The 27177-nt window shown below is 62.8% G+C and overlaps 1 protein-coding gene across 5 annotated transcripts; it reads right to left on the reverse strand.

Moving 5' to 3' along the window:
* Positions 1-12590: 12590 nt before the first annotated feature.
* LOC138815660 (matrix metalloproteinase-17-like) lies at positions 12591-26863 on the reverse strand. 5 transcript variants are annotated; one of them, XM_070005091.1, is made up of 10 exons: positions 26741-26863; positions 21395-21527; positions 21110-21239; positions 20209-20492; positions 19648-19824; positions 19239-19338; positions 17998-18080; positions 17620-17772; positions 15430-15687; positions 12591-14599 (listed from the first exon to the last, which is right to left on the reverse strand). In XM_070005091.1, exons 1-10 carry the CDS (start codon positions 26861-26863, stop codon positions 14280-14282), a joined length of 1761 nt encoding a protein of 586 aa, XP_069861192.1. In that variant the 3' UTR covers positions 12591-14279. The 5 variants fall into 5 exon arrangements, with proteins under 5 accessions (XP_069861192.1, XP_069861196.1, XP_069861193.1 ...); XM_070005095.1 differs by lacking the exon at positions 26741-26863 and adding an exon at positions 24967-25238 and having other exon boundaries at positions 20209-20342; XM_070005092.1 differs by lacking the exon at positions 26741-26863 and adding an exon at positions 24967-25237.
* Between the last annotated feature and the right edge of the window lie 314 nt (positions 26864-27177).

The raw sequence follows: 27177 nt of genomic DNA on the forward strand, positions 1-27177 counted from the left end.
GGCGGAGGCGCGGGCGGCGGGCCGGCCGGGCGCGCGGGGCCGGGGGCGCGGGGCCGGGCGCGGGCGCCTCGCCGGGGCCGCGCGCCCCATCGGGCGGGCCCGGGCCGGGTCCCAGCCCCGCGGGCCCGCGGGCCTCCGGGCGCGCTCCCTCGGCGTCCGGCGCGGCGCCCTCGCGACGCTGGCACTCGGAACCCACTCCGACGGCGACGGCGGCCGCCACCCGGCTCGGGCTCGGAGCCGGCTCGGGCCCAACAGCGGCGTCGCGGATCCGGCCCGGCGGGGGAAACAAAAGAGCCGCGGCGGCCGGGCCTCCGAGCCTGAGGCACCCGCGCAGCCGCACTGCGAGGGGGCGGGGCCTCCCGGGACCGGGAGCTCGCGCATTGGCGGGGCTGGAGGAGGGTGTGGCTGGGGGCCGGAGGGAGACGGGCGCCCGCCCGTGGGGCGGGGCCTGAAGAGGCCGGAGCAGCGTCAGTGGAGGAGCCCCGGCGGGGGGCGGAGCCTGGCGGGCGGGGCCCGCTCGTGGGCCGCGGAGGGACGCGTCCCGGCGCGGCCCCTGGGGTCGGTGGCTGTGCGGTCGTCCGTGGCGCTCCCCGATCCGCCCGGGCTCAGCCGGGCCACCGCCCCGTCCCGCGTTCGGCTGGTGAGCGGGAGCTCAGGCCGGCCTCGAACTTGCGCCGCGCGGGCGGGTCGCGGGGCCGGCGCTGTGTGGCGGCTGCGAGCTCGGGCCTTGGCGTGCCACGCCCGGCCCTGCTCGGGGGGTGGTTCTGGAGATCAGGGTCTGTCCAGCCTCGGCCTCCCGAGTTGCCCGGATTAGGGCTGAGCCGCCGACACCTGGCAGAATGTTTTCCCTTCGCAGGCTGAATCACGGTCGTCTGTGTGAGGGAACAGGCTCCACTTCTGGCAGGCAGAGCCTCGAGTGGCTTCCGCCCACATGATAAGTGATGGTCATGAATACGGGTGTGAGGAAAACCTCGGCGCTGCGTCTGTTTCCCGTTCCGCAGAGCAGAGTACAGGGCGGCCTTCCTGGGCCAGAGGATTCCATTCCGCTTGAGGCTTGAACCCAGGACTGCACCCACCTGGGAGCTCCTATGTCCTAAACAGGAGCAGGGGTGTGAAGTGGTAACTCTGCCTCTGATTTGCATTTCTCCAAGGGTCTGGAACATCTTCTCTCGTGCCATTGGTACATTGTGCTCAGGGAAGCACCAATTCAAGTGCTTCCTAATGTGGGGGGCACTAGGGTCCATCTACAGGCCACACCCCCAGCTTTCCGGCCGAGTCAGGCAGCGGATAATCTTTGCTGCCTGACCTCTTGTAGGAAGTCTGCAACCTCTGTCCTAGACTATTGGGGAATCCTTGGAAGGCAGCTTAGGACAGCTGCTGTTTGCTCGCAGATTCGGGGTCATTTTGCCTCCCCCTCCACTCAACCCTGGGGGACTGGGACACGCCAGGGCCAGACCCCTCCCCACTGGGGCACTGTGAGGGTGCAGGTCAGCCAAGGGTCAACACGCCAGGGCGGTGGGATCTCCGCTGGCACCAGTGGCTGGGCTGTGAACCAGCAGCCCTGGCCAGGCCCCTGGGAGAATGTGGGAACATGCTCCTCACGGCCCAAGCCCATCCCAGAGAATTCCAGCAGAGCCCTGCCCAGGGAAGGCAGGGGTCGTCCAGACACCGTTCCCCCATTCTCTGTTACCCAGAGAACATGGCCTCTTGAGTCGGAGGCTGAGAGGAGGGGAACCGCCCCCGCAGGTTGCAGTGGGGACAGCCTGAGGGCTGGGGGGTGATGCCAGCCCCCCCCAAGTTGGAGGGGGGAACGGACTGAGGGCTGGGGGTGCCAGCACCCCCAAGTTGGATGGGGGACCCACTGAGGGCTGGGGGGTGCCAGCCTCACTCCAGGACTCTGGGCTAACCTGCTGTACACACCCAATTTTCCTAACAGTCCCAATCTAGACACACCCTCAGTGCCCCTGCATTGTGCAGCGCCCCCCTCCCCCGCACTGTGACTGTACTTGGTGACATTCTAGAAGAAACGCCCCCCCCCTTTTTTTGGAAGTCCTGCCAGAAATTAAATGAGTAAGGTTGGCTGGAATTGGGTTTGACCCTGAGCACCTAAAAAATAAAAATAAATTTAAAAAGAAGTTTTCAGTTGTGCCATAATATGAATACAAGAAGCCAAACACAATGCCAGGCATGGTGGCTCGCACTTTTAAGCCTAGCTACTTGGGACATGGAGATCTGGGGATTGTGTTCAAAGCCAGCCTGGGCAGAAAAGACTCATCTCCAATTAACCACTAAAAGCCAAATGTGGAGCTGTGGCTCCAGTAGTAGAACCAACCTTGTGTAAAAATCCTCAGGATCAGTGCTTAGGCCCTGAGTTCAAGCCTTAGTGTGTACACACACACACACACACACACACACACACACACACACACACACACACACACACACACACACACACACACACACACAGAGCCCTGGCCCCACACCACCCCCTCCCAAAGGCAGAGAAGTTATTCCCATTGATATGCAATGCCCCTGGCAGGCTAGGTGCTGGCCTGGAAAGTGGTTCTGGGAAACGAGGGGCGGAGAAAGAGCTGTGCTCATTCCAGGCTGAGGCTGTTACCTGAGTGACCTCAACACCCCTGTAGGTGGGCTAGCCCAGGATCGCCCCCAAGTGATTCCCAGGGGAACCTCCGCTCCGTTTTAGTCTCACCGGCAGGCTGAATGGCAGCCCCATGCTTTGGTGCTGTCAACTGGCAAGAAGACCAGCAGAAAGGATTGTAATAGATGCTTAGGCTACTCCTTCTCCCCCGCCCCTCCCCTTGTCAGTCTTGAGGCTTGAACTCAGGGCCTGGGCCCTGTCCCTGAGCTCTTTTGCCCAAGGCTAGCGAACTACCACTTTGAGCCATAGCCACTTCTTTCTTTCTAGTAGTTAATTGAAGATAAGAGTCTCAGACTTTCCTGGCCTAGGTAGGCTTTGAACCAAGATCCTCAGATCTCAGCCTCCCAAGTAGCACCAGCTCTGGGCCTCAAGCTACTTTTTGCTTAGAATCCTTGACTGTTCATTCAGGTGGGGTGTTTAAGTTAATTCAAAGCCAGGTAAAACACCAGGGCCCCGGGCTCTAGTCAGTGACTGTTCGCTTCCCTTAGGCAGTCCCTTTACTGTCACCTTTGATTCCAGTAAGCACAGATAAACATCTCCAAACAAAAGGCAAATTGCCCCTCAGACAAACAATACCTTCTTAATCTCCTTTCTCTAAGCCTCCTTTCTCTGCCTCCTTTCTTTCCCCCAGTCGGGAGTGTGGGGCTAGAGGCAGAACCTGAAATGTAAAATTCCTAGAGTGGAGTCTTGGCATCCAAAATTCCAGCTTCAACTTCACAAAAGGAAAAACAAAAACAGAAAAGAAGCCTGGCCAACTGCTGGGAAAAATCTCTGTGCAATCCCAGAGCAGGGGTGCAGGCCTGGCCACACCCTTCTCTACCCCCAAATCCAGACCCCACCCCTACTCCTAGAAGGTGAGAATGATTTGAGAACTTTTCACCCAGCTCTTCCACTGTTGGCCGGTAAAAGTCCTCTTCACTGCCCAGTTAGCATGGGGTCTCATTACTGCTTTACAATTCCAGGAGGGAAAAGACAGTTTTGGGTAAAACCTGGCCAAAGCGTTTGTCTTCCTGGGGTGAGGAGCTAGCTGTTTGGGACTGGAGAGAGGTGGTGGCTACAAGACATTGCGCAATGCCACAGAATCATTCATTCTGCAGTGGTCCTGTGAATCTCCTCTCAATAAAGAAGGAGGAAGAGTAAGGTTCGGATAGCTCACACCTGTCACCCTAGCTACTTAGGAGGCTGAAAACTGAGTGTTGCAGTTTGAAGCCAGCCCAGGAAGAAAAGTCTGAGAAACTCTTATCTCCAATTAGGTTCTCAGGGAGGAAAAAAGGAAGTGAAACTGTAGCTCGAGTGGCTTCTCAGTCTCCTTGAGCAGAAACACACAGGGACAACGCCCAGGCCCTGAGTTCAAGCCTCAGGACCAGGAGAAAAAAAAGGAGAGAAGGAGAGTCAGCAATGGTGGCTCTCACCTGTAAGTCTAGTCTTCGTGGCTATTCTGGAGGCTGAGATCTGAAGACTGTGGTTCACAGCCAGCCTGGCAGAGAAGTACCCTGAGACTCTCATCTCCAATTAACCACTCAAAGTTGGGAAGTGGTGCTGTTGCTTAACATGGTAGAACACTAGCCTTGAGCAAAAGAGCTCAGGGACAGTGCCCGGGCCCCCAGTTCAAGCCTCATAACTGACCCTCAAAAAAAAAAGTCTCACAGACTCCTGCCCAGGCTGACTTTGAATTACAATCCTCAGATCGCAGCCTCCCCCTTAGCTAGGATCACACGCATTACAGGCATGAGCCACCAGTGCCCTGCTTTGATCTGTAGCCTGGTTCACTCAGGGGGCTGGTATGAGTCATGGCCACCTGTCACCTTGATGTCACTGCGTCACTTGGGAAGGTGACAGAGTAGATGGTGGTGGCAGCAGCACCCCTGTGGTGTGCTTCACGCCACAGCAATGTGGCCCAAAAAAGGTTGATTTTCTGTTTTCTTCATTGTAACATTTAAGAAGCAGAAATCCACAGGCTCAGTCCCAGTCTCCGAAAACCCGCTGAGATTCTATCAGGGCAAGGGCCGAGGCGTGACTTAAGTGCAGAGCGTATGATCCTGAAGAAATACACATAGACACCCTGGACCCCGCTTCATCTAGAGCATGGGAGGAGCTGCAGGGCAGAGAGCAGCCAGGGAGTCCCGGGTCCGAGGCTGTACAAGCCACCAAGCCTTGTGAGGTCGGACTCAGCTGCTTTAGTTCTTTGCTTTTTGGTTGTCAGAACTGGACGGAACTCAAGGCCTGTTTATATTAGCATGAAGGGGACTTGGCCAGGCTGCTTGCTCCAGCTATAGTAGACCATATGACTGTGTATGTGGGGGGGAGGGGGGTGGGGATGGATGTGGTGTGTGTGTGTGTGTGCGCGCGCGCACGCGCTGCTCCTGGGGCTTGAACTCAGGGCCTGGAGGCTGTCCCTCAGCTTTCTCACTTAAGGCTACTGCTCTACCACTTGGGTCACAACTCCACTTCTAGCCTTTTGGCAGATAATTGGAGGTAAGAGTCTCATAGACTTTCTTGTTGGGGGACTGGCTTGAAACTGCATTCCTCAGATCTCAGCCTCCTGAGTAGCTAGGATTACAGGCGTGAGTCACAGGCCCTCAGCTCAGAGCATGCAAATGAAGGACTATGTTTGCACCAATCACAGGCCTTCTGCTGGGCTACCAGGGCAAGGCTCTGCCTCTGGCCTGGGCGGAAGGGCTGCGGGACCGTCTTCAGCTCACTGAGGCTTGTGAGTGGAGACAGCTGTGCGCCAGCAGATAGTTGTTGTCTAGTTCCCTTTGGACATCCATGGAGAGTTCTGAGCAGCTGGGCTGCCCACCGTGATCTGTCTGTTTGGTTGATGACACTAAGCCATGACCTAGTGGCTGTCAATTATGGAGTCAAATCACCCCAAACCCTACGTCTTGGCTTACTTAAATAAAAATAATAATAAGGGGTGGGAATGTGGCTCTGTGGTAGAGTGCTTGCCTGCCATGCGTGAAGCCCTGGGTTTGATTCCCCAGTACCACATGAACAGAAAAAGCCAGAAGTGGTGCTGTGGTTTAAGTAGTAGAGTGCTAGCCTTCAAAAGAAGCTCAGGAACAGTGCCCCGGCTGTGAGTTCAAGCCCCAGGACTGGCACCAAAAAAAAAGAAAGAAAGAAAAAAGTTAAACCAGACTCTCCTCCAACCTCCAAAACCAAAACCCAAAAAGCAAAGACTCCACAAGTCGTGAGGAGTGGGGGCTGGGGTAGGGTGGGGGCTGAGAAAGGTCCCAGGACATGGGCCGAGGCTTGTAGAGGGATTTGTCCCGGCTGGGTGTGGGGCTCCGAGAACGGAAAGGTGTCTGTTTCCTGGGAGGAAAGGAGGCCCGTGGGTACGGCAGATGCCTGGCCCTGGCGCAAGCCTCATGACATGGCTGCAGACACCACCCTACCCCCTGCCCACGGACGCCACACCAGGTGCTGCCTGGGTTACCTGGCGCCAGCCAGAGCCAGAATTCAGGTGGAGGCCCCAGGGCTCTGAGGCGGAGCAGCCAGTCCTCAGCCGTGCATCGCGGACACCACACCCGCACACACGTGTGGGACACACACGTGGGACTGTGGGGCTGTGGCTTTTCTACTCAAAGGGCAGTTACTTGGGCCCCATCTTCCCGGTGCTGAGGTCTCCCACCTTTCCCAGCTGCCCCTGGGGGGTGGAATTCCTGTCCCTGAGGTTGGAGGCCACGTGTGCGGGTTCTGGTTGGTCTGTGGCCAGTGCCGCTTCAGGAATAACTTCTGGCTGTGACCTGGTGCTCCTGGTCCCTGTCCAGGCCCCGGCCTTGGGTCCGCTGGTCGCTCAGGAGGGCAGTCCTGAGATGCCCGCTATCACTGAGCTACTGGTGACGAGGACATACACGGGGACTGGCCAGAGGCGCTGGGGACACCTGCGCGGTTCTGTGCTGCTGAGACTTCTGGAGCTGGGAGCTGTGGTGGCCGTGACGTGTACATACCTGGACGGGACACGCAGCAGGGCGTCCCGGGGGTGGAGGGAGCTGCTGCCAGGGCTGACTCAGTGGCTGCACTCACGCCGCCCCAAGCACTGGCTGTCATCCACTCAGCTCACTGGGGATCGGCCCCTCTGGAGTCTGATTCAACTTCATTTGCTCACCAGCTCCACCCGTGCTGGCCCTGGGCGCCTCCTGTGCCACACCCCTGCTGGGCACGTGCTGCCCTTTGAACCTGCCATGGCTGGTGTTCTGAGCCTGTGAGGATTCGGCCCAGTTGGTCCCCGGGAGGCTTGGGTGCCTACCTGCCCAGCTTGCTGTCTGTCTTCTTTTGTGTTTGTAAGTGACAGACTGGGACTCAACGTGGTTTCTGATGCTTTCACTCACGGGCTGGTGCTCTACCACCTGAGCCACAGCCCCAAGCCCAGGGTTTCTTATTCTTTTTTCCAGCTATTGGTACCTATCACAGGATAATTGCCCCCGCATTAGCTTAAAGGGGCAGCAAAACATGTTGGGGTGCTCTTTCTGAATGCTCTCTCTGGTCTGGATCTGTCTGTGGCTCTGTGTGTGCGCGTGCGCTGGTGCTGGGGCTGGAACTCAGTGCCTCCCCTACTTGCTCTGGGAGGAATGGTTGGGGTGCCTGGCCTTCACCTGCGGGCCCAGGTAAACAAGCAGGGTTTTTCAGCAAACCAAAATCAACCGCTCATGATATTGTTGCATAGGAAAATACCTCATTCTTCAAGAGAGATGCAAAGTGCTGGAGCAACACGTTATGATGTGTTTGTTATGCTTTAAAATTATTGCAGCAAAAATAAAAATAAATGAATCCACATGGCTGTATACAAACAATGATTGCATCCAGGCACGTGTATGATTGCTCATCCTGAAGCTAGAGTTTTAGGCTCCAGCCCAGAACCCTGGTTCTACATGCCCAGCTCCAGGCACTTGCCCCTGCATGACCAAGAGACGGCAAAAGTCCTTCCCTGGGGGAGGCGGCTTGCCTACAAGCTCTGCCGGTGCTCGTTCTAAACACTTACATCCAGACGCGAGCTCAGCCCTGTCCTCCAAGGGTTCTTGGGGGCCTGGGAACAGCGGCTGATAAAAACAGAGGCAGGAAGCTGGGCACCGGTGGCTCACGCCTGTCATCCTAGCTACTCAGGAGGCTGAGATCTGAGGATCCTGGTTCAAAGCCAGCCCGGGCAGGAAAGTCCATGAGACTCTTATCTCCAATTAACTACCAGAAAGCCGGAAGTGGCGCTGTGGCTCCAGTGGTAGAACACTCACCTTGAGCTGAAGAGCTGAGGGACAGCGCTCAGGCCCAGAGTTCAGGCCCCACAGCCAACAAAAAAAAAAAAAAAATGGAGGCAGGAATGGCTCCCAAGCGTGTCTTCCTCTTTTAGTTTATGTGTGGGCTTAAGCTTAAGTACCTGTTACAACTCAGCAACTTTGTGTGTGTGTGTGTGCGCGCGTGTGCGTGTGCGCGTGTGTGCATGTACACTCAAGCGTGCACATGTCCAGGTACTTGGGCTCGAACTCAGGGCTTTGTGCCCTCCTTTGGCTTTTGTTGTTGTTGGTGGTGGTTGTGGGGCTTGAACTCTGGGCCTGGGCGCTGTCCCTCAGCTCTTCAGCTCAAGGCTAGTGCTCTACCACTTGAGCCACAGCGCCACTTCCGGTTTTCTGGTGGTTTATTAGAGATGAGAGTCTCACGGACTTTCTTGCCTGGGCTGGCTTTGAACCAAGATCCTCAGATCTCAGCCTCCTGAGTAGCTAGGATTACAGGCGTGAGCCACCAGCGCCCGGCTTGAAATTTTTAAATCTTAAATGCTTATAATTTTTCCTGTGTGGGCTGGGAAGATGGCTCAGTGGTAGAGCGCTTGCCTTGCATGCATGAGGCCCTGGGTTTGATTCCTCAGCACCACATAAGCAAAAAGAAAAAAGCCGGAAGTGGCGCTGTGGCTCAAGTGGTAGAGCGCTAGCCTTGAGCTGAAGAGCTGAGGGACAGTGCCCAGGCCCAGGGTTCAGGCCCCACAACCAACAACAAAAAAAAAAGAAAAGAAAAAAATACAGGTGCTGCCGGGCGCCAGTGGCTCACGCCTGTCAACTCAGGAGACTGAGATCTGAGGATCGTGGTTCAAAGCCAGCCCGGGCAGGAAGTCGGTCATGGGGCTTGAACCCTGGGCCTGGGCGCTGTCCCTCAGCTCTTCAGCTCAAGGCTAGCGCTCTACCACTTGAGCCACAGCGCCACTTCTGGTTTTCTGGTGGTTTATTAGAGATGAGAGTCTCACGGACTTTCTTGCCTGGGCTGGCTTTGAACCAAGATCCTCAGATCTCAGCCTCCTGAGTAGCTAGGATTATAGGGGTGAGCCACCAGTGTTCAGCTCCTTTGGCTTTTTTTTTTTTGGCCAGTCCTGGGGCTTGAACTCACAGTTTGGGTTGAGCTTCTTTTGCTCAAGGCTAGCACTCTATCACTTGAACCACAGCTCCACTTCTGGATTTTTCTGTTTATGTGGTACTGAGGAATTGAACTCAGGGCTTCATGCTTGCCAGGCAAGCACTCTACCACTAACCCTCCCTCTCTGCCCCCTCCCTTCCCTTCCCCTTCATTTTGTTGCAACATTTCCACACATTTACAGTATTACAGTATATTCCAATCACTCCCCCTCCCCCCCATTGCTTCCTTCCCAGAACAATTTCAACAAGGTTTCAATGTGTCCTAAGCAGCTGAAGATCTACTTTGAGGAATTTCAACCTCTCAGGCTTCCTGTTAACTCAGCCTCTCCCTTTAGTACCCACCCTTTACAGAACCTGAGTGTTTTCCTGGCCCACCCAACACCAACTGATCCGCAGATTTGATTGAAGGACTAATTTCTTTATTATATTATTATTGTTATTGTTATTATTATTATTGTGTGTGCATGCGCGCATGTGGGCAGTTTAACTCAGGGTGACCGGCTCTCACGTTTTTCTTTTTTGCCAGTCCTGGGGCTTGAACTCAGGGCCTGGACACTGTCCCTGAGCTTTTTTGCTAAAGACTAGCACTCTATCACTTGAGCCACAGCACCACTTCTAGCTTTTCCTAAATAGTTTATTGGAGATAAGAACCTCCTGGGCTTTCTGGCCATTCTGGCTTTGCATGGCGATCCTCAGATCTCAGCCTCCTGAGTAGCTGGGACTGTAGGCGTGAGCCACCAGCGCCCGGCATCAAAATGTGGGAAATTTCTTTGTATGGTTGAGACCCCCCAAATCAGAAACATCTGGGAAAGGAGGCTCAGACCACCATCTGTGTGCCCTAGGTGGGTGTAGAAACAGCTGCAAATTTCAGAATCATAAACCACTCTTATCTTGGCCACCAGAACTGTGGTCTACCGGTTGGAGGGGCCGCTGGACCACAGGACTGTATTTCCCCAGATGAGAAAGTGTAAAGGCTACCGCTGGGAATCAGGGTTTCGAGTCTCGAACTCTCATTTCCACAAAAGCATACACCATGAGGAATCCCCTCAAACAACTGCTGGTTCTGGTCCGGACAGACTGGTGGAAGCCATCCATTTTGGGAAGCTATAAAGCTCTCTCCACCCGTGCCTGACACACACCCATGCTGGCAGTGAGGGCGCAGACACACAGGCCTCTCCTTCCTGGACCAGGCCGCTTCCTGCCTTCCCACTCTCATCTCCCGAGGGTTTGAACCCTTCCTCAGGTGCTGTGGGCCTGGGGAGCCCCTTTCTCCTCTGGGGGCCTCAGGGAGCTCCAGGCCTGGCCCCAACCCAAATGCCTCCCAGGGAGGAGAGCCAGGGGGACGCGCAGCCCCTGGCAGGACGGTTTCGGGCATTTAGGTTTTTCAGCAACAAACCTGTCCAGCAGGCTGGGGTGAAGTGGCTGATTGCTCAGAGGGCTGGGTGGGGCGTGGGGGCCAGGCCGGTGGGCTGGTTCCCCTCCCTGCAGTAATGAAGACAGGGCTGACGGATGAAGAAGTGGTGTAGGGCAGCTTTCCCCTGTCACCCTGCTACTCAGGAGGCAGAGATCTGAAGGCTTCCATTCAAAGTCAGCAAGTTCTCGAGTTTCTTACCTCCAGTGAAGTAGCAAACTGCCAAAGTGGAGGCATGGCTCAAGTGGTCGAGCACCAGCTGTGAGCCAAAAGCTGACCAAGAGTGGGAGACCTTGAGTTCAATCCCTGGTATTGGCACAGAACTAAAAAGAAAACACAACACTTTCCACCTCCCCGCCCCCCCCTCCCCCAAGTCCCAGAACTCTGGAGTCTGAGGCAGGAGGATCAATATAGCAAGACCTTGCCAAATAAAATACAAAATAAAACCATACACTCAAGCAGTCCAAGTCAGAAGGGGCTGGCCAGCCTGGGCACCTGCTTTTAGCAAGGACACACTCTGCTTTTCCAAGCCCACAATCTGGTTGACAAATGTGGAAGAGAGGCCTGGAGATGAGCTGGCTCAGCGAGGATCACCTGGCCAGTTCAGGGCAGAAAGCAGCTGGAGCTGTTGCCGGCCTGGACAGGGCAGGGGTGGAAGGTCGGAGGCCATCTGTGCCTGGCCTGTGGGCCAGAGTCCAGCCGGGCAGGCCATGCTGTGAGGCGGGAGCGGATTGCATCAGGGCCAAGCTGGGGGTGGGAATTCCCAGGTGACGCAATGTAGGTCCAACATCCTGGTGCAGGCCCCGGGGCCTTTGCCCAATCTCTGTCCCTCCAGCCAGGTGGATCTCCCAGGCTGTCTGTGTGCGTGCAGGGGGAGGCAGCCAGATTACCGGTTCTCCCTGCAAACCGAGGCAGCCCTCTTCCCCGCCGAGTTAATTAGGGGGTAGTTGTTTACTTGCTATTACCTGAACCCAGGCACAACCCATCTCCTGAAGCTTTGTGCTGCCCGGCCCAGTTCACAGAGCCTTTCCAGTTCCAACTCCCCAGAAGAGCTGGGGAGCTGCTCACTCAGCCCTCCTGGCTCCCCGCTGCCAGTCGGGGAAGGACCTGTCAGCACCGCAGTCCTGTGGGACAGGGACTCCGTGGGGCTCCCTGGGGAGCCCACTGCCTTCTCTGCGCAGGCCCTGGGGCTTGCACTCGGGGTCTGGGTGCTGTCCCTGAGCTCTTTGGCTCAAAGCTAGCGCTCTACCTCCAGCCAAGCGACAGGCCTGGCTGAGAGCAAGCTGGGCATCACGGAGCTGCTGGGCTGGGAGCAAGCCGGGTGGGCAGCACAGAGCCGCCGGCTGGGCTTTCCCCGCAGAGGGCATCGAGAAACAAGCTGGGGATGGGGGGGGTGGAGGTCTTGTGGCCAGGCATTCCCAAGTCACCCCCCAGGTCACAGGGTGACAAGTGACCCAGGGAAGGATCTTGTCCGGAGCTGCTCCCCTGTGCAGGCCTGCGGAGAGCAGAGAGGGGAGCATGCCTGCAGCTTTGGAAGCTGGCCGCCCACCCCATGCGGACGGGCTGGGGGGGCCTCAGGGAGCCTCCTGTTTACCTCTTCGTCCCAAAGGGCACAGAGCTTTTACCGGGTGCTGGGGACATGCTAGGCAAGAGCTCTCCCACGGAGCCGCCCCCAGCTGGTGTAGAAAAACTTTATTAGTTTGGATTTTGAAATGACAGTGAGACTTCTGCGAGAGGGCCCTGAGCTCAGCACCCTTGCGGGTCCCCCAACTGTACAGGGTCCCCCCACAGGCTGCAGGACACCGGGACCCGCCAGGGGCGGCGCAGCAGCACAGCCCTGTGGACCAGGGCTGGGGCGGCCCATCACTTCTGGGAGTGGGTGGCAGACGGCAGGCTGGCGGGGGAGCACAGGCCTCTGCCCGCACACGGCCCTCTCCCGGGCCGGCTCCCGGTCCAAGGGTCAGCAGAGCAGGCTCTAGGCTCTCTGCACCAGGTGCCAGAGGCGGGGATGGAGGGGTCCAGGGGTGTGGAGGGGTCTGGATGGGGGAGTCTGGTCCAGGGGTGTGGATGGAGGGGTCTGAATGGGGGAGTCTGGGGGTGTGGATGGAGTGGTCCAGGGGTGTGGATGGAGGGGTCTGGGGGTGTGGATGGTAGGGTCTGGATGACAGGATCTGGGGATTGTAGATGATGGAGTCTGGGGGTGTGGATGGTAAGGTCTGGATGATAGGATCTGGGGATGGTGGTACCTGGGGGGGTTTGGATGATGGGATCTGAGGGGCTGGATGATGGAGTCTGGGGTGAGGATGATTCCGTCTGAAGGGTATGGATGGTGGAGCCTGGGGGTGTGGATGGTAGGGTCTGGATGATAGGATCTGGGGATTGTAGATGGCGTCTGGGGGTGTGGCTGATGGAGTCTGGATGATAGGGCCTGGGGGGTGTGGATGATGGGGTCTGAGGAGTGTGGATGGTGGAGTCTGGGGGTGTGGATGGTAGGGTCTGGATGATAGGATCTGGGGATAGTAGATGATGGAGACTGAGGGGTGTGGCTGATGGAATCTGGATGATAGGATCTGGGGATTGTAGATGATGGAGTCTGAGAGGTGTGGCTGATGGGGTCTGAGGGGTGTGGATGATGGAGTCTGGATGATAAGATCTGGGGATTGTAGATGATGGAGTCTGAGGGGTGTGGCTGATGGAGTCTGGATGATAGGATCTGGGGGTATAGCTGATGGGGTCTGAGGGGTGTGGCTGATGGGGTCTGGATGATAGGATCTGGGGATTGTAGATGATGGAGTCTGGATGATAGGATCTGGGGGTGTGGCTGATGGGGTCTGAGGGGTGTGGATGGTAGAGTCTGGGGGTGTAGCTGATGGGGTCTGAGGAGTGTGGATGGTGGAGTCTGGGGGTGTGGCTGATGGGGTCTGAGGAGTGTGGATGGTGGAGTCTGGGGGTGTGGCTGATGGGGTCTGAGGAGTGTGGATGGTGGAGTCTGGGGGTGTAGCTGATGGGGTCTGAGGGAGTAACAGTGGTGTCTAGGGCACACACCTGTCTCTACTGTCCTCTGCTGTGCTGCCCTCCCCTCAGATCAGAGCCAGGGGCTCGGCCTCCCTCCCTCTCACATCCAACTCCAGGAGACAATGCTGTGGCCTGCCTGGCCACTCCTGGAAGCCCCCATGCCCACCATTGCTCTCCTGCTTTCCTGCCTGGGGCCCAGGGCTCACCCCACTTGCTCCTGAAGCCTGGACCCGGGTGGGTCTCCCGCGCAGCCCGCAGGACACCTTGCCGCAGCCATGGGTGCTGGCAGGCTAGCTCAGGGGTGCGAATGCCCCCCGGGCCCGTCCCAGCACAGAGGGAACGGGAGTCGGCGGCACAGGAACGTCCTCTGCCTGTGGCTGAGCCCAGGACTCCGAACTTGTCAGAGCAGGGGCCTGGCTGCGGGCGGCCGGTGGGGTGGGCCCGGAGCGGAGCAAGCGGGGACCCTGCTGGCAGCCGGCTTTGGCTCCTAGCAGGGCTCTGGGTCAGTGTGTCCATGTCTGCACTTGGAAGTTTCTCCACTGGGCCTCGACTCCCTATTGGTGGCCGAGCACAGGGCCGGCTCAGGGGACAGAGAGGTCAAGAGGACCACCAAAGCGCAGGACATCAGAGCCGCTGTGACCCAGAGCAGGGGTGGCGTCCTCCCCGCTGCCCTCCGGGGTCCCTGCCAGGTGAGGTGGGAGATGTCTGATGTGGGGCCCGTGGCTGGGCCTGCGGGCGGCCCACAGCACGTGTGGTCTTGCCCTCTGGGGTTCCCTCTTCCCTTGTGGCCAGCGTCTCCTCAGGGTGCCCGGGCAGGGGCCATAGAACCCAGTGCCCAGGGCAGTGGCGGCAGCGGCAGCAGCGGCAGCAGCAGCAGCAGCAGCTTTGGGGGCCCCGGGGGTGAGAGCCGATGTGCGGCAGAGGTGCAGGAGCAGGTGGCCGGGCTGTCCTGGGCTCCGCTGCGGCCCTGTGCCGGCCCCGCATGGCCGCCGTCCTCGGCAGGAGGCTCTCCGCACACCAGCCAGTCCCGGGCCGTGGACTGTGGGTATCCGGGGGCCACCTCGAGCTCGCCATCCAGCACCTTCCAGTACTCCTGGCCGCGGAAGAAGTAGGACGCACCTGCAGAGAGGATGCGGACGGTGGTGGGGCAGCCCTGCGTCTCAGGGGGCCTCAGACCGGCCCTGAGCAGGCCTGGCTGGAGTGGGAATGGGCTGCCACCTCTAGCTTCCTCCCCGTACATGGTTTTGATCTAGGATCTGCTCCGTGCAAGCGGCTCTAGTTGCTGGGGACACAGCACAAAGGGGGGGAACCAGGACCAGTGCTTCAGGGAGTTCTAGGTAGAGCCCCAGGGCTGGCATAGTGAGCAGGTGACGCTCAGGAAAGGCCTGTGTGGGCACTGGGCCAAGGCCGGAGAGAGAGGGAGAGAGAGAGAGAGAGAGAGAAAGGGAGAGAGAGAGAGAGAAAGAGAGAGAAAGAGAAAGAGAGAGAGAAAGAGAGAGAGAAAGAGAGAGAGAGAAAGAGAGAGAGAAAGAGAGAGAGAGAGAAAGAGAAAGAGAGAAAGAAAGAGAGAGAGAAAGAGAAAGAGAGAGAGAGAGAGAGAAAGAGAAAGAGAGAGAGAGAAAGAGAGAGAGAGAGAGAAAGAGAGAGAGAGAGAGAGAGTGTATGTGTGTGTGTGTGTGTGTGTGTCCATCGTGGCAGGTGCAGAGGCCTGAGGCAGAGTGTTTGGGTGTGGGTGGACCTGGCTCGCTGGGCGGGCTGGGGCAGATGAGGGGGTGTGGTGGTTACAGATCCAGGAAGGCCAGGGCCTCTCAAACGTCATGGGGTCAGTGGCTGACCACACCGTTGCACATGTGGGGGGGGTCGCTCCTCCCAGAAAGACCACTGCGACTCATGTTCCACACAGAGGAGGGAACGGAGGGCGGGCAGCTCTGCCCGCGCCCAGCGCTCACCATCAGACCAGCGCATGGCGTCGTCCGGGGGGCTGGGGACGCCCCTCCACAGGGGCCCCTGGACAGGGTAGCCGGGGTCCATGCGCCGGGTGTGGTCATCATAGCGCCAGTACAGCTGGTCCTTAAAGAAATAAGTCCTGTCATTGTGCTCCTGGGAGAAGGCGGCGTCCACGCCGCCCGGCGGAAGGCTGAAGTCGGAGATGGGCCGCGGGTATCCTTCCTCTACGTTATTGTCCTTAAACACCCAGTATCTGTCTCCTGGGGGCGAGAGAAAGAGCCAGCGGCAGGGCTCAGCTCAGCTCAGCCCGGGGTGGGGAGCTCCAGCTGGGCTCTCCTGTGTCTGTCACCCTCACCCAGGCAGGGGGCACAAGGTGCTCACCCCCCCCCCCCCACAGGGCCTGCGTCCTCATGAGCATTCACTGAGCACCGACTCTGCGCCTGGCGTTGGTCACCAGGTTACCAGCCACCTGTGTGTGCGGGCATCCACTTACTGCCGGGGACGGAGATCTGAGAAGCACCAGTGGCCCCACAAAGCTTTCTTGCCTTCCCTATCAGTGTTCCACACACAGGGTGGGGACAGATTCACAGGCAAAGACACAGAGTCAGAGGCCCAACCTCACAGCCCTGTGGACTTCATGAGGAGTGAGCTACTAATGCCCTCGGCCTGGACCGGGTTTGCACACGTATCCCATAAAGATTCATTCCTAAGCAGCTGGTGCTGGAATCGCAGTCCAGCACTTGGGAAGCTGAGCCAGGAGGAATCAGAGTTCAAGGCTGGCCTGGGCTACACAGACAGGCCCTGACTACAAAGCAAAAAGCAAAACACAGAAAACGGCTAGCCAAAAGCCAAAATGACACAAACACCGCACGCAACAAGCAGCCAGTACGGCTCATCTGTGGGGAGACGCAACGGGGAGTGGCACAGAGTGCATGCAGATGAGTGTGAAGCGCAGGCTGGCCAGGATGTGGAGAGGAGCCTGCGCTGGCTGCGAATGAGGAAGGCACAGCCATCGTGGAGAGGAGCACCACGGTTTCTCAAAACATTAAACAGCTGAGTGTTGGTGGCTGCTCATGCCTGCAATCAGCCAGGTACCGCTGGCTCACGCCTGTCATCCCAGCTGCTCAGGAAACTGAGATCTGAGGATCATGGTTCAAAGCCAGCCCAGGCAGGAAAGTCCATGAGACTCTTATCTCCAATGACCACCAAAAATTTGGAGCTGTAACTCAAGTGGTAGAGCACTAGCCTTGAGAAAAAGAAACTCAGGGACATTGTGCAATTCCTGAGTTCAAGCTCCAAGACTGACAAAACAAACAAATAAATTTTTTTTTTGGTCGGTTGTGGGGCTTGAACTCTGGGCCTGGGCGCTGTCCCTCAGCTCTTTAGCTGAAGGTGAGCACTCTACCACTTGAGCCACAGCGCCACTTCCGGTTTTTGAGTGGTTAATTGGAGATAAAGAGTCTCACGGCCTTTCCTGCCCGGGCTGGCTTTGAACCGTAATCCTCGGATCTCAGCCTCCTGAGTAGCCAGGATGACAGGTGCGAGCCAGCAGTGCCTGACCACATAAATGTTAGTTAGCCTTAAAAAGGAAGAGGCTGGCTCGGTGTGGCTGCACGTGCCTGTGTGTGCCTGAGCTCCTAGATCTGCGTGGCAGCCCCTCACTGCTCCTCCTCCTGGCCCTGGAGGCGCGTCGGGACTCTGCCCCAAGGACAGATTCCGTCTGTGCGCACTGTGCCCACAGTCGGTGCCCAACACACACGAGCCAAGAGCTCAGGCTGGCGCGGCGCTGCGCTGTCCCGTGCAGGGCTGGAGGATGGGGGCAGGTCTGTGCCGTGCAGGGCTGGGGGATGGGGCAGGTCTGTGCCGTGCAGGGCTGGGGGATGGGGGCAGGTCTGTGCCGTGCAGGGCTGGGGGATGGGGGCAGGTCTGTGCCGTGCAGGGCTGGGGGATGGGGGCAGGTCTGTGCCGTGCAGGGCTGGGGGATGGGGACAGGTCTGTGCCGTGCAGGGCTGGGGGATGGGGGCAGGTCTGTGCCGTGCAGGGCTGGGGGATGGGGGCAGGTCTGTGCCGTGCAGGGCTGGGGGATGGGGGCAGGTCTGTGCCGTGCAGGGCTGGGGGATGGGGGCAGGTCTGTGGGCCGGCGAGAGCCACGGCGGGCACAGCTGGTGGAGGGCGAGGCCTGGGGCACCCACCTTTGAAGAACACGATCTTGTGGTCGCTGGTGCGCTCGTACACGGCGTCCACGCTGTCCAGGTGCAGCGGCAGGCCTCGCCAGAAGCGGTGCATCTGAGCTGGCCGCAGGGACACCAGGTGCCGGTCCCTTGTCAGGCGCCAGAAGTACTTGCCTGAGGGGCAGACGGGAAGTGGCTGGGGGAGGGCTGTCCCCCCATCCCCCATCCCTCCGAGGCCTGAGGGGCAGACAGGAAGTGGCTGGGGGTGGGCTGTCCTCCAAGGTCTGACCCTGGTAGCCCCCATCCCTCCGAGGTCTGCCCTGGTCCCCCTTTCACTCCCCCTCCCCCCCCCCTCCGTCCCTCTGAGGCCTGCCCCTCTGCCCCTGGGCCCTGCATTACCTTTGAAGAAGAAGGCTTCCCCGCGGATCTGGGCCACAGCGTCGAAGTGCGCAGTGCACCTGTGAGGCACGTCCGTCCTCAGCCTGTGGGCACAGAGCCAGCGCTGGGGTCAGGGGTCAGGGGTCCCGAACCCAGAACCTCAGGTGTGGATAACTCTCATGGGCTTGGCCAGACAGCAGACTGTTCTGGCTCATCTGTTCTGGCCAGAACCAGAGCCTCCTGCCACTTCCCAAGCAATAGAGGTCCAACCTCTGCACACAGTGCAGCATGCACACCGTGGGCAGGTTTAACCTCAGCACACAGCGCAGGTCTAACCTCGGCACACAGCGCAGGTCTAACCTCAGCACACAGCGCAGGTCTAACCTCGGCGCACCCCGGGCAGGTCTAACCTCGGTGCACCCCGGGCAGGTCTAACCTCGGCACACAGCGCAGGTCTAACCTCGGCGCACCACGGGCAGGTCTAACCTCGGTGCACCCCAGGCAGGTCTAACCTCGGCACACTGCGGGCAGGTCTAACCTTGGAGCACCGCGGGCAGGTCTAACCTTGGAGCACCGCGGGCAGGTCTAATCTTGGCACACAGCGCAGCATGCACACCACGGGCAGGTCTAACCTCGGCACACAGCGCAGGTCTAACCTCGGCACACCCCGGGCAGGTCTAACCTCGGTGCACCCCGGGCAGGTCTAACCTCGGTGCACCCCGGGCAGGTCTAACCTTGGCGCACCATGGGCAGGTCTAATCTTGGCACACAGCACAGCATGCACACCACGGGCAGGTCTAACCTCATCACACAGCAGTGGACCACAGCTGGAGACCCCCAGGGGCAGTCTGGGTTCTGTACACCACGGTGGTGCTGAATGGGAGTCTGGGACCCAACTCCAGTTTCCCAACACAGCCCCAGAAAAGGAATGGTAGCAACGCTGTGGGGGAAGGGGCATGCAGGGGTGCGTGTGGGGGGGAAGGGAAGGAGCAGGGCACGTGCGGGTCTTCAGGATGGTGAGTGTGTTCTGGGGAGGAGGAGGGGGCGTGCAGGGGTGTGGGGGGGGGAGGGAAGGTGGGGCGGGATCAGGGCACGTGCGGGTCTTCAGAATGGTGAGTGCACCGGGGAGGAGGAGAGGGTGTGTTCTGGGGAGGAGGAGGGGGCGTGCAGGGGTGCGGTGGAGGGAACAGGGCATGTGCGGGTCCAGTTGGCACCCAGTGAGGCTTTGTGCGGCTGGGCCCGGCTGTGGGGCTCTGGCTTACGGGGTGCTGGAGCGGTTTTCAGGGGGCTCTGGCAGCAAGGGGGGCTCCTCAGGCTCTGGGGTGTCAAGCTGTGCCGTGGGGGACACGGACTCACGCACACCTGTGGGGACCAGGAGACAAAGGTGGAAAGGCCCCCCGCCCGCCCGCCCGCCCGCCCGCCCCGGGGACTCCGCAGAACCAAGCCTGGCTCGGGCCCCGGCCCCGGCGCTCAGTGGGGTAGCCCGGCCAGCACACCCAGCAAGCAGAGGCCCCGGGAGCTAGGGGTACACGCCAGGCCGGCCGCGGCCCCCCCTTCCCCCCTCCTGGGCCAGGGCAGGGAGCAAGACAGCCCTGCATGCGGAGAGGCCCAGGCTGCGCGCCCACCGTGTGCGGCCACCGGGGGCGCGTCCCCCGCGGGCGCCAGGCTCACCGTACAGCTGCCAGACGCGCACGCGGTCCTCATAGGGCAGCCCGTAGCGCAGGGGGTCCCCCACGGGACCTCGGTAGTACGGCTGCATGATGGAGCTTGAGGCGGCCACGTGGCTCAGCCCGATGGCGTGGCCGAACTCGTGGACGGCCACCGCAAACAGGTCCATCCCGTGGGAGTCTGGGGACAGTGGCCGTGAGGCAGCGGCCAGCGCCTCCCCTGGTCACAGTCCGTGTCCCGTGGGCTCTCCCGCGCCGTCCCCCTGGGGGCCTGTACTCTCGTGTCGGGGAGGCGGCCGGGGCCGACACTGGGGCCCCGGGTCAAAGGTGAGCTGGGCAGGCAGTGTGGAGCAGTGCCATCCACGGACGGGTGAGGCCCGTGGCCCAGGCGCCACCAGAACGAAACGGGGCACAGCAGGTCTCAGGACCCCCAGACCCGCACTGCCTACGCCGCAGCCTGTGCCGGGCCCCGGCTGCCTCTCCTCCCGCAGAGCTGTGGCATCCTGCCTGCGTGGCACCCGGCTGTGGGCGGGCAGGGGCGCGTCAGTCCCACGCACACACCTACCCGAGGAGCGAAAGGTCCAGGTCTCGTCATCGTCGAAGTGTGTGTCTCCCGCGGCGCGGTGGTCTCCGGGGAAGAAGGCGTGGGCCACGGTGCCTCCCGGGCCGTCGAAGGGGTAGCGGTCCTCGTGCTCAGCCCTGGAGAAGTCGATTTGGATGTCGGCAGCGTTGCCGGCCACCTCGTGGAAGTTCAAGGGAGTGATGTCGCTCCAGACTTTGAGGGCGTAGTACATGAGTGCACGCACGGTGTCCCGGCCCAGCGGGGAGTCCCGGGGGAAAGTCCGGACTCTAGGGTGGGGGTCAGGGAAGAGGTCAAGCGGGCCGCCCCGACCTCTCTGGGACCAGCGCCTGCGCTGCGTCGGGGTGTACATGTGGACATGCACCCAACTGTCTTTTCCTCCGGTCCCCAGGTGCCAGGCCCAGCGCCTGGCAAGGACCAGGGACATGGCCCCCACATACGGGGGGGAGGGGCGGGGGTGTCCCGGGGCTGGGACGCCGGGGTAGGAAGCGTCAGCGTTCTGGAGGTACCAGTCCATTAGCCCCAGGCCCAGCCTCACCCAGGGGCTGCCCTGAGCTGGCAGCGGCCCCGGGGACAGCCTCACCCAGGGGCTGCCCTGAGCTGGCAGCGGCCCCGGGGACAGCCTCACCCAGGGGCTGCCCTGAGCTGGCAGCGGCCCCGGGGACAGCAGACGGTCCAGCCAGCTGTGCTGCAGGTGCTCACACTGGTCCAGGCTGTGCGTCCTCAGGGGAGGGAGCAGCCGGAGCTCCGGGAAGGAGCGGGTCACACGTGGACAAAAGCACGGGGAGGCAGGGCTGCCGGGGTCCTGTCCCGCCCACATCCCGCCTCAGGGCCCCAGGCTGAGTCCCGGGGCGCTCACGGTGGGCTCAGGCCTGCCCACACCTACCTCCAGGACAGGTTCCTCTTGTTCCACTTGGTGGGTGGCGCGGTCTGGCGCCTCCTGCGCGTCCGGGCTGCGGTGGGCAGGTCCGGGAGGGAGCAGCGTGGGGTCTTCATAAGGGCCAGCGTGGCCTCATCTGTGGGGTGGACAGAGGTCAGCAGCCGGGCCTCAGCCCCCTCCCCAGCCAGGGGCCCACGGGCATCCGAGGGTGTGCTGCCCTTCCTCTCTGCCCAGCCAGCGGAGGCCAGCGGCAGGGCCAGGACCCCCCCCCCCCCCGCCCACAGCACTGACCCAGCGTGCCTGTGGCCTGCAGGCCCCCGAACTGCTGCATGGTGGCAATGGCTCTGGACAGCTCCTCCTGCGTCTGCAGCTGTCCCGTGGCGGGGTCGGCTGGGGGCAGGTAGCCAAATCTGCTCAGCCACTCCTGGGGGTGGAAAGCAGAGTGAGGGGTGTGGAGGTGCGGCCCCGCCTCTGAGGAGCCTGCGCTGCTGTGGTGCCCAGGCCGATGCCACCCCTCCCTCCCGCCAAGGAAGCCACGCCACGCCCGAAACCTGTGCGCACCAGTGCTAGAGCTTGAACGCAGGGCCTGGGCACAGTCCCTTAGCTTTATTTTTTGCCCAAGGCTGGTGCTCCCATGAGCCATAACTCCACTTCTGGCTTTCTGCTGGTTAACTGGAGGTAAGAGTTGCACAGACTTTCCTGCCTAGCCTGGCTTTGAACCTCAATCCAAATCCTCAGATTTCAGTCCCAAGTAGCTAGAATTTTTGTTGTTGGTTGTGGGGCTTGAACCTGGGCTATTTTGCTTAAGTCTAGTGGAGTCTCAGCTCCACTTCAGTTTTTCTGGTGGCTTATTGGAGATAAGAGTTTCAATGGGGCTGGGAAGGTGGCTCAGTGGTAGAGCGCTCGCCTTGCATGCATGAGGCCCTGGGTTCGATTCCTCAGCACCACATAAGCAGAAAATGCTGGAAGTGGCGCAGTGGCTCAAGGGGTAGAGCATGAGCTTTGAGCTGAAGAGCTGAGGGACAGCGCCCAGGCCCAGAGTTCAAGCCCCACAACAAAAAAAGCAAGCAAAAAGGCCTGGGGCCTGGTTCAAGTGGTAAAGTACTTGCCTAGAAAGCACAAGTGAAAGTTCTAGAGTAAAACTGAAAGGTTCTTCACTGTGGCCCCCACCCCAGGCTGCTCCCTGGAGAAGGGAGGTCCTTGGGGTGTCTCTTCTGCCTCCATCTGGCCGTGCCCAGGGATGTGGGGCCGAATGGGGTTGTGACCCCGTGGGACTGGCCTGCGGTGAAGGGCTGACAGGAGGCGCACGCAGAGTGCCGCGTGGGAGCCTTCCGGGAGAGCCAGCACATAAGAGGCAGGCCCAGCGCCCGGGGGCTGGAGGCCCCGCGCGGTGGGGACTGTGCTCACGCACTCCAGCCACCAGGTGGCGCTCCGCGCACGCCCACCGCGGAGGAGGCTGCAAGGCCACTTTTCCTGCTGGCTTTCCCACTTGCTGGCTAGGAGGGTCTGGAGGTGTTGGTTGGGGTTCGGGGGTCCTGAGCCCACTCCTCACCGAGGCAAGCCTGCGTTGGCCTGCCAGAGGCCCAAGGAGGAGATCTACTTCTCTGATCGTTGAACGTTTCCCTTCCGAATCAACACTCGCTGGGGCCCGGTCCAGCCTGAGTGGGAGGCTGGCGTGGACGTCCCGGGCTCCTGCCTTTTCCTCTCAGGTGTGAGAGCATGTGGGCATGCTCATGCCTGTGCTCAAGTCCACAGGTGGCCGGGGCAGAGCCACCCCGCCGCCGGCTCAGACACCCTCTGGGCTTCCTCCAGCTGCAGGGAGCGCGGGCACAGAGGCCGCTGACCACCGGGGAGGAGGGAGGAGGTCCCAGGAGGTCCCCCTCCTCCCGCCCTCCCCAAGCGGGGCTTTGCGGAGGGGAGCGCGCGGGCTGGGCAGCTGCTCAGCAATGATGTCCTGCCCCCTGGGGCAGACCTCTCCTGTGCCACAGGAACCTCCCACAGGCCCCAGGCTGCTCCCGGTCAAGGGCCAGCACCCTGTGGAGGCTGACCTGCAGTGGGCTTCAGCCAAGCACACCTGCAGACAGAGGGCGCCCTGCACCCCAGTGGGGGAGGGGAAGCAGACCCCCCAGCAATCTCCTAGGGCACAGGCTCCACAGCTGCCCGGGCTGACTTTTACCACCACACAGCCCCGTGGCTAACACATCGGAAATGTTGAGTGAGGCTAATGGGCCAGCGAGGTGCCTGTGAGCCGAGGGCCCTGGGCAGCAGCCCGGGAGAGCTGCCCAGAAGCTGGGGTCCCGCAACAGCCCCGCCTAGCCAGTGCCTCACAGGAAGCCACGGCGGCAGGCTCTGCCCCCCCCCCGTCCCGTCTGAGGCCACGAGGCCCCACCCTGGCCCCTGCCCCTCCCCTGGCTACTGCCTCCTGTGCGGCCCTCCCTCCGGGGTCCACAGACCCAGACGCGGTCTCCAGGGCAACAGAGGCTGCAGCCGGCAGGGCCGAGCATCCAGAGGCAGGGTGAACCTTCCAGAAGGCCATTGGGAGGGGCGAGGAGGGGCCCTAGCCTGGGCTGGGTGGTGACTCAGGGGTACTGGGGCCACGGCACGAGGGGGCCAGGACCCCCCACCATGTCTGTGCACCCCCGTGCGGTGTCACCCGTCACAATGTGACACAATGTTCTTTTTACAGCTCTAACGAGGCGTAATGTGCATAGCATAAACCCCCTCTGGTCATTTCAGCAAATTTACAGGGACACAGATAGCGCCCCGGGGCTGCGCACCCCTTGGCTGCACCCCGCAGCAGGGCATGGCGGCCCGCGGCCTGCAGAGCCCCCCCCCGCAGACCCCCCCATCTGCTGCCCGGGGTGTGGGCGTCTCTGGGCAGCAGCCCCGCATTGCAAGCGAGCTAACAGGCCGGAGGCTGTGACAGCGGCCACCCGGTGCACAAGGGGACGGACGCCCAGAGGGGACGGGAAATGCGTCCTCCTCACACAGCACACGGTGAACAATGAAGCCCCGTCCGCTCCGGGTCCACGCGTGACATGACTGGACCACGGGAAGGCCAGGAGCTGGCCTTGGCCTCCTCTGGGCGGGTGTTGGTGGGAGCGGCCCCACGCGTGTGGCTGGGGTGGAAGCCTGGCTGTGGCCCTGGGGCCTGCCCAGCAGCCTCTGCGCTCGAGTGAAGGAGGGGCGTGGGGCGCGGCGGGCGGCACACAGGACAGCCGGCCTGGGGTAACAGGACGGCTGGAGACTGGCAAGGAAATGGCAAGTGTAGAGCGCTGAGGGAAGCCCTGGACCCAGACATCCTGGAGTAGAAAGGAGCCAGGGGGGGGGGGGCGCTCTGGAGAGGATGGAGAGCAGGTGGGTCAGGAGCTGGGGACGGGGGGGGGGGGGTGGTCAGGAGCCGGGGACGGGAGCTCAGGAGCCGGGGATGGGGGGTCAGGAGCTGGGGACGGGGGGGGTCAGGAGCTGGGGACGGGGGGGTCAGGAGCTGGGGACGGGAGCTCAGGAGCTGGGGACGGGAGCTCAGGAGCCGGGGATGGGGGGGGTCAGGAGCTGGGGACGGAAGCTCAGGAGCCGGGGATGGGGGGGGTCAGGAGCTGGGGACAGGGGGTGTCAGGAGCCGGGAACGGGAGCTCAGGAGCCGGGGACGGGGGGGGGGGGGCGGTCAGGAGCCGGGAACGGGAGCTCAGGAGCCGGGGATGGGAGCTCAGGGGAGGATGGAGAGCAGGGGGAGGGACACAGAAGCCACTGGCAGTGGCCAGCTGGGTGGATGGCTGGGGCCCCAGGCAGGGGACACATGGGCTTGTGCCTAGGCCACAGTTCCGGCTGTGGCTGCCCCGGTCATCTGCAGAGGCTGAACTCACCCTGGCAGGAGGCTGTCTAGGGCTGAAGCTGCCTTGTTCCATAGGAAGGTGGAGGGCCGCAGGCTGGACGGCACCACGGCAAGCGGACCCGGGTCTGCCCTCCCAGCGGCTGCCCAGACCCCTCGGACGCTCACCCAGTGGCAACCAGGATCCTGGCACCAGAAATGGGCCTCACGCCTGCACAGCCCTCGCTAAAGAGATGACATCTGTGGGATGAGGTTCCAGGGGTGGCAGAGCCAGCGCCACGCGGGTGTGCGTGCCCACGCTGCCGGCTGGCTTCTGGAGGCAGCGCTCCCTGCAGCCTGCCCCGGGCCGGGCCGCCCCGAGCCTGCCCCTCCCCGGGGCCTGGCCCCCCACCGGCCTGCCCCCTCCCCGGGCCTGGCCCCCCACCGGCCTGCCCCCTCCCCGGGGCCTGGCCCCCCACCGGCCTGCCCCCTCCCCGGGGCCTGGCCCCCCACCGGCCTGCCCCCTCCCGGGCCTGGCCCCCCACCGGCCTGCCCCCTCCCCGGGGCCTGGCCCCCCACCGGCCTGCCCCCTCCCCGGGGCCTGGCCCCCCACCGGCCTGCCCCCTCCCCGGGGCCTGGCCCCCCACCGGCCTGCCCCCTCCCGGGCCTGGCCCCCCACCGGCCTGCCCCCTCCCCGGGGCCTGGCCCCCCACCGGCCTGCCCCCTCCCCGGGGCCTGGCCCCCCACCGGCCTGCCCCCTCCCCGGGGCCTGGCCCTCTCCCCCAGGCTTGCCCCCTCCCACAGGCCTTACCTCCCCCCCTCCCCGACCTCCCCCTCAGGCCTGCCTCCTGCCCGGAGCCCAGCCGCCCCTGGCCTGCCCCCGCCTCCCCCAGGGCCCCCCAGCCCCCACCCCCCAGGCCGCCCGCCCTCCCTCCCCCCAGGCCGGCCCGGGCGCTGACTCAAGGAATCCAGGGACACCTCAGGGCGCTGACTCCCGGGCGCGCGGCCTCGGCCTCCCGCGGGCGCCACCCTGCGCGCCAGGGCGGGGCTGGGCCTCTGCTCCCAGACCGCGGAGCCGCTCCGGACCCCGCTCCGCGGCGGGGCCAGCTGGGAGGGCGCAGCGGGGGCTCGGGGACCCCAGGCCCGGCCCCGGCGCGGGCGTCACCGCGGAGGGGACCGCCAGAGGGCGCCGCGGGCCGCGGGCGCAGCGCGGGCAGGACGCGGCTCCCGCACCCGGTGGCCCCGCGCCGGGGCGGCGGCCGGGCCGGGCCCGGGGCTCCCGCGTTCTTCACCGCGGTGGACGCCGGCTCCGCGCCGGCCGCGCCCGGCCTCGCCCCGCCGGCGGGACGGGCGGCGACCCCGCTCCGGCCGCGCAAACTTCCCAACTCCCCGCGCCGCTCCCGCAACTCGGCCGCGCGAGGGGCCGAAGCCCCGCGGAGCCTGCCCGGCCCGGCCTCGGTCTCCCCGCCGCGCGTCGGGCGCTGGAGCCCGCGCCGCCCGCGCCCCGCGCCGCCCGCGCCCCGCGCCCGCCCCGCGCCCCGCGCCACCCGCGCGCCCCGCGCCCCGCGCCCAGCGCCCCGCGCCACCCGCCCGCCCCGCGCCCCGCGCCGCCCGCGCCCCGCGCCGCCCGCGCCCCGCGCCCCGCGCCGCCCGCGCCCCGCGCCCGCCCCGCGCCCCGCGCCACCCGCCCGCCCCGCGCCCCGCGCCCCGCGCCCCGCGCCACCCGCCCGCCCCGCGCCCCGCGCCCGCCCCGCGCCCCGCGCCGCCCGCGCCCCGCGCCCCGCGCCGCCCGCGCCCCGCGCCCCGCGCCCCGCGCCGCCCGCACTCACCACCCCCAGGCTGAGGTCCTCGGCGCGGGGCGCGGGCGCGGCGCAGCCCCCGCGGGCCGCGAGCGCCAGCAGCCACAGCAGCAGCGGCGGCGGGCCGGGGCCCCGGGCGGCGCGGCGTCCCATCCCGGCCCGCGCCCGCTCTCCGCGCCGCTCGCTCCGCGCCCGCCCCGCGCCCCGCGCCCCGCGCCGCCGACCGCCGCGCGCCGCCGGGGCGGGGCCGAGCGCCTGGCTAATGAGCCCGCCCCGCCCGCCGCCTTAAAGGGCCCGCGCCGCGCGGCGTCGTGCGGGGACGGCCCCGGGCGCCGAGGCTCGGCCGTCCCCGGGGAGAGGGCCCGGCCGGGTTCTCACGCAGCCTGCGCGACGGGCGCGCGGGAGGAAGGGGGAGCCCGGGACCCGGAAGGCGGGAGGGGGGCGCGGGCCGGGGAGGGCGGGAGGGG

The sequence above is a fragment of the Dipodomys merriami genome, unplaced genomic scaffold, assembly GCF_024711535.1.
Source record: "Dipodomys merriami isolate MVZ:Mamm:240054 unplaced genomic scaffold, mDipMer1.0.p SCAF_655, whole genome shotgun sequence".
NCBI lineage: Eukaryota > Metazoa > Chordata > Mammalia > Rodentia > Heteromyidae > Dipodomys > Dipodomys merriami.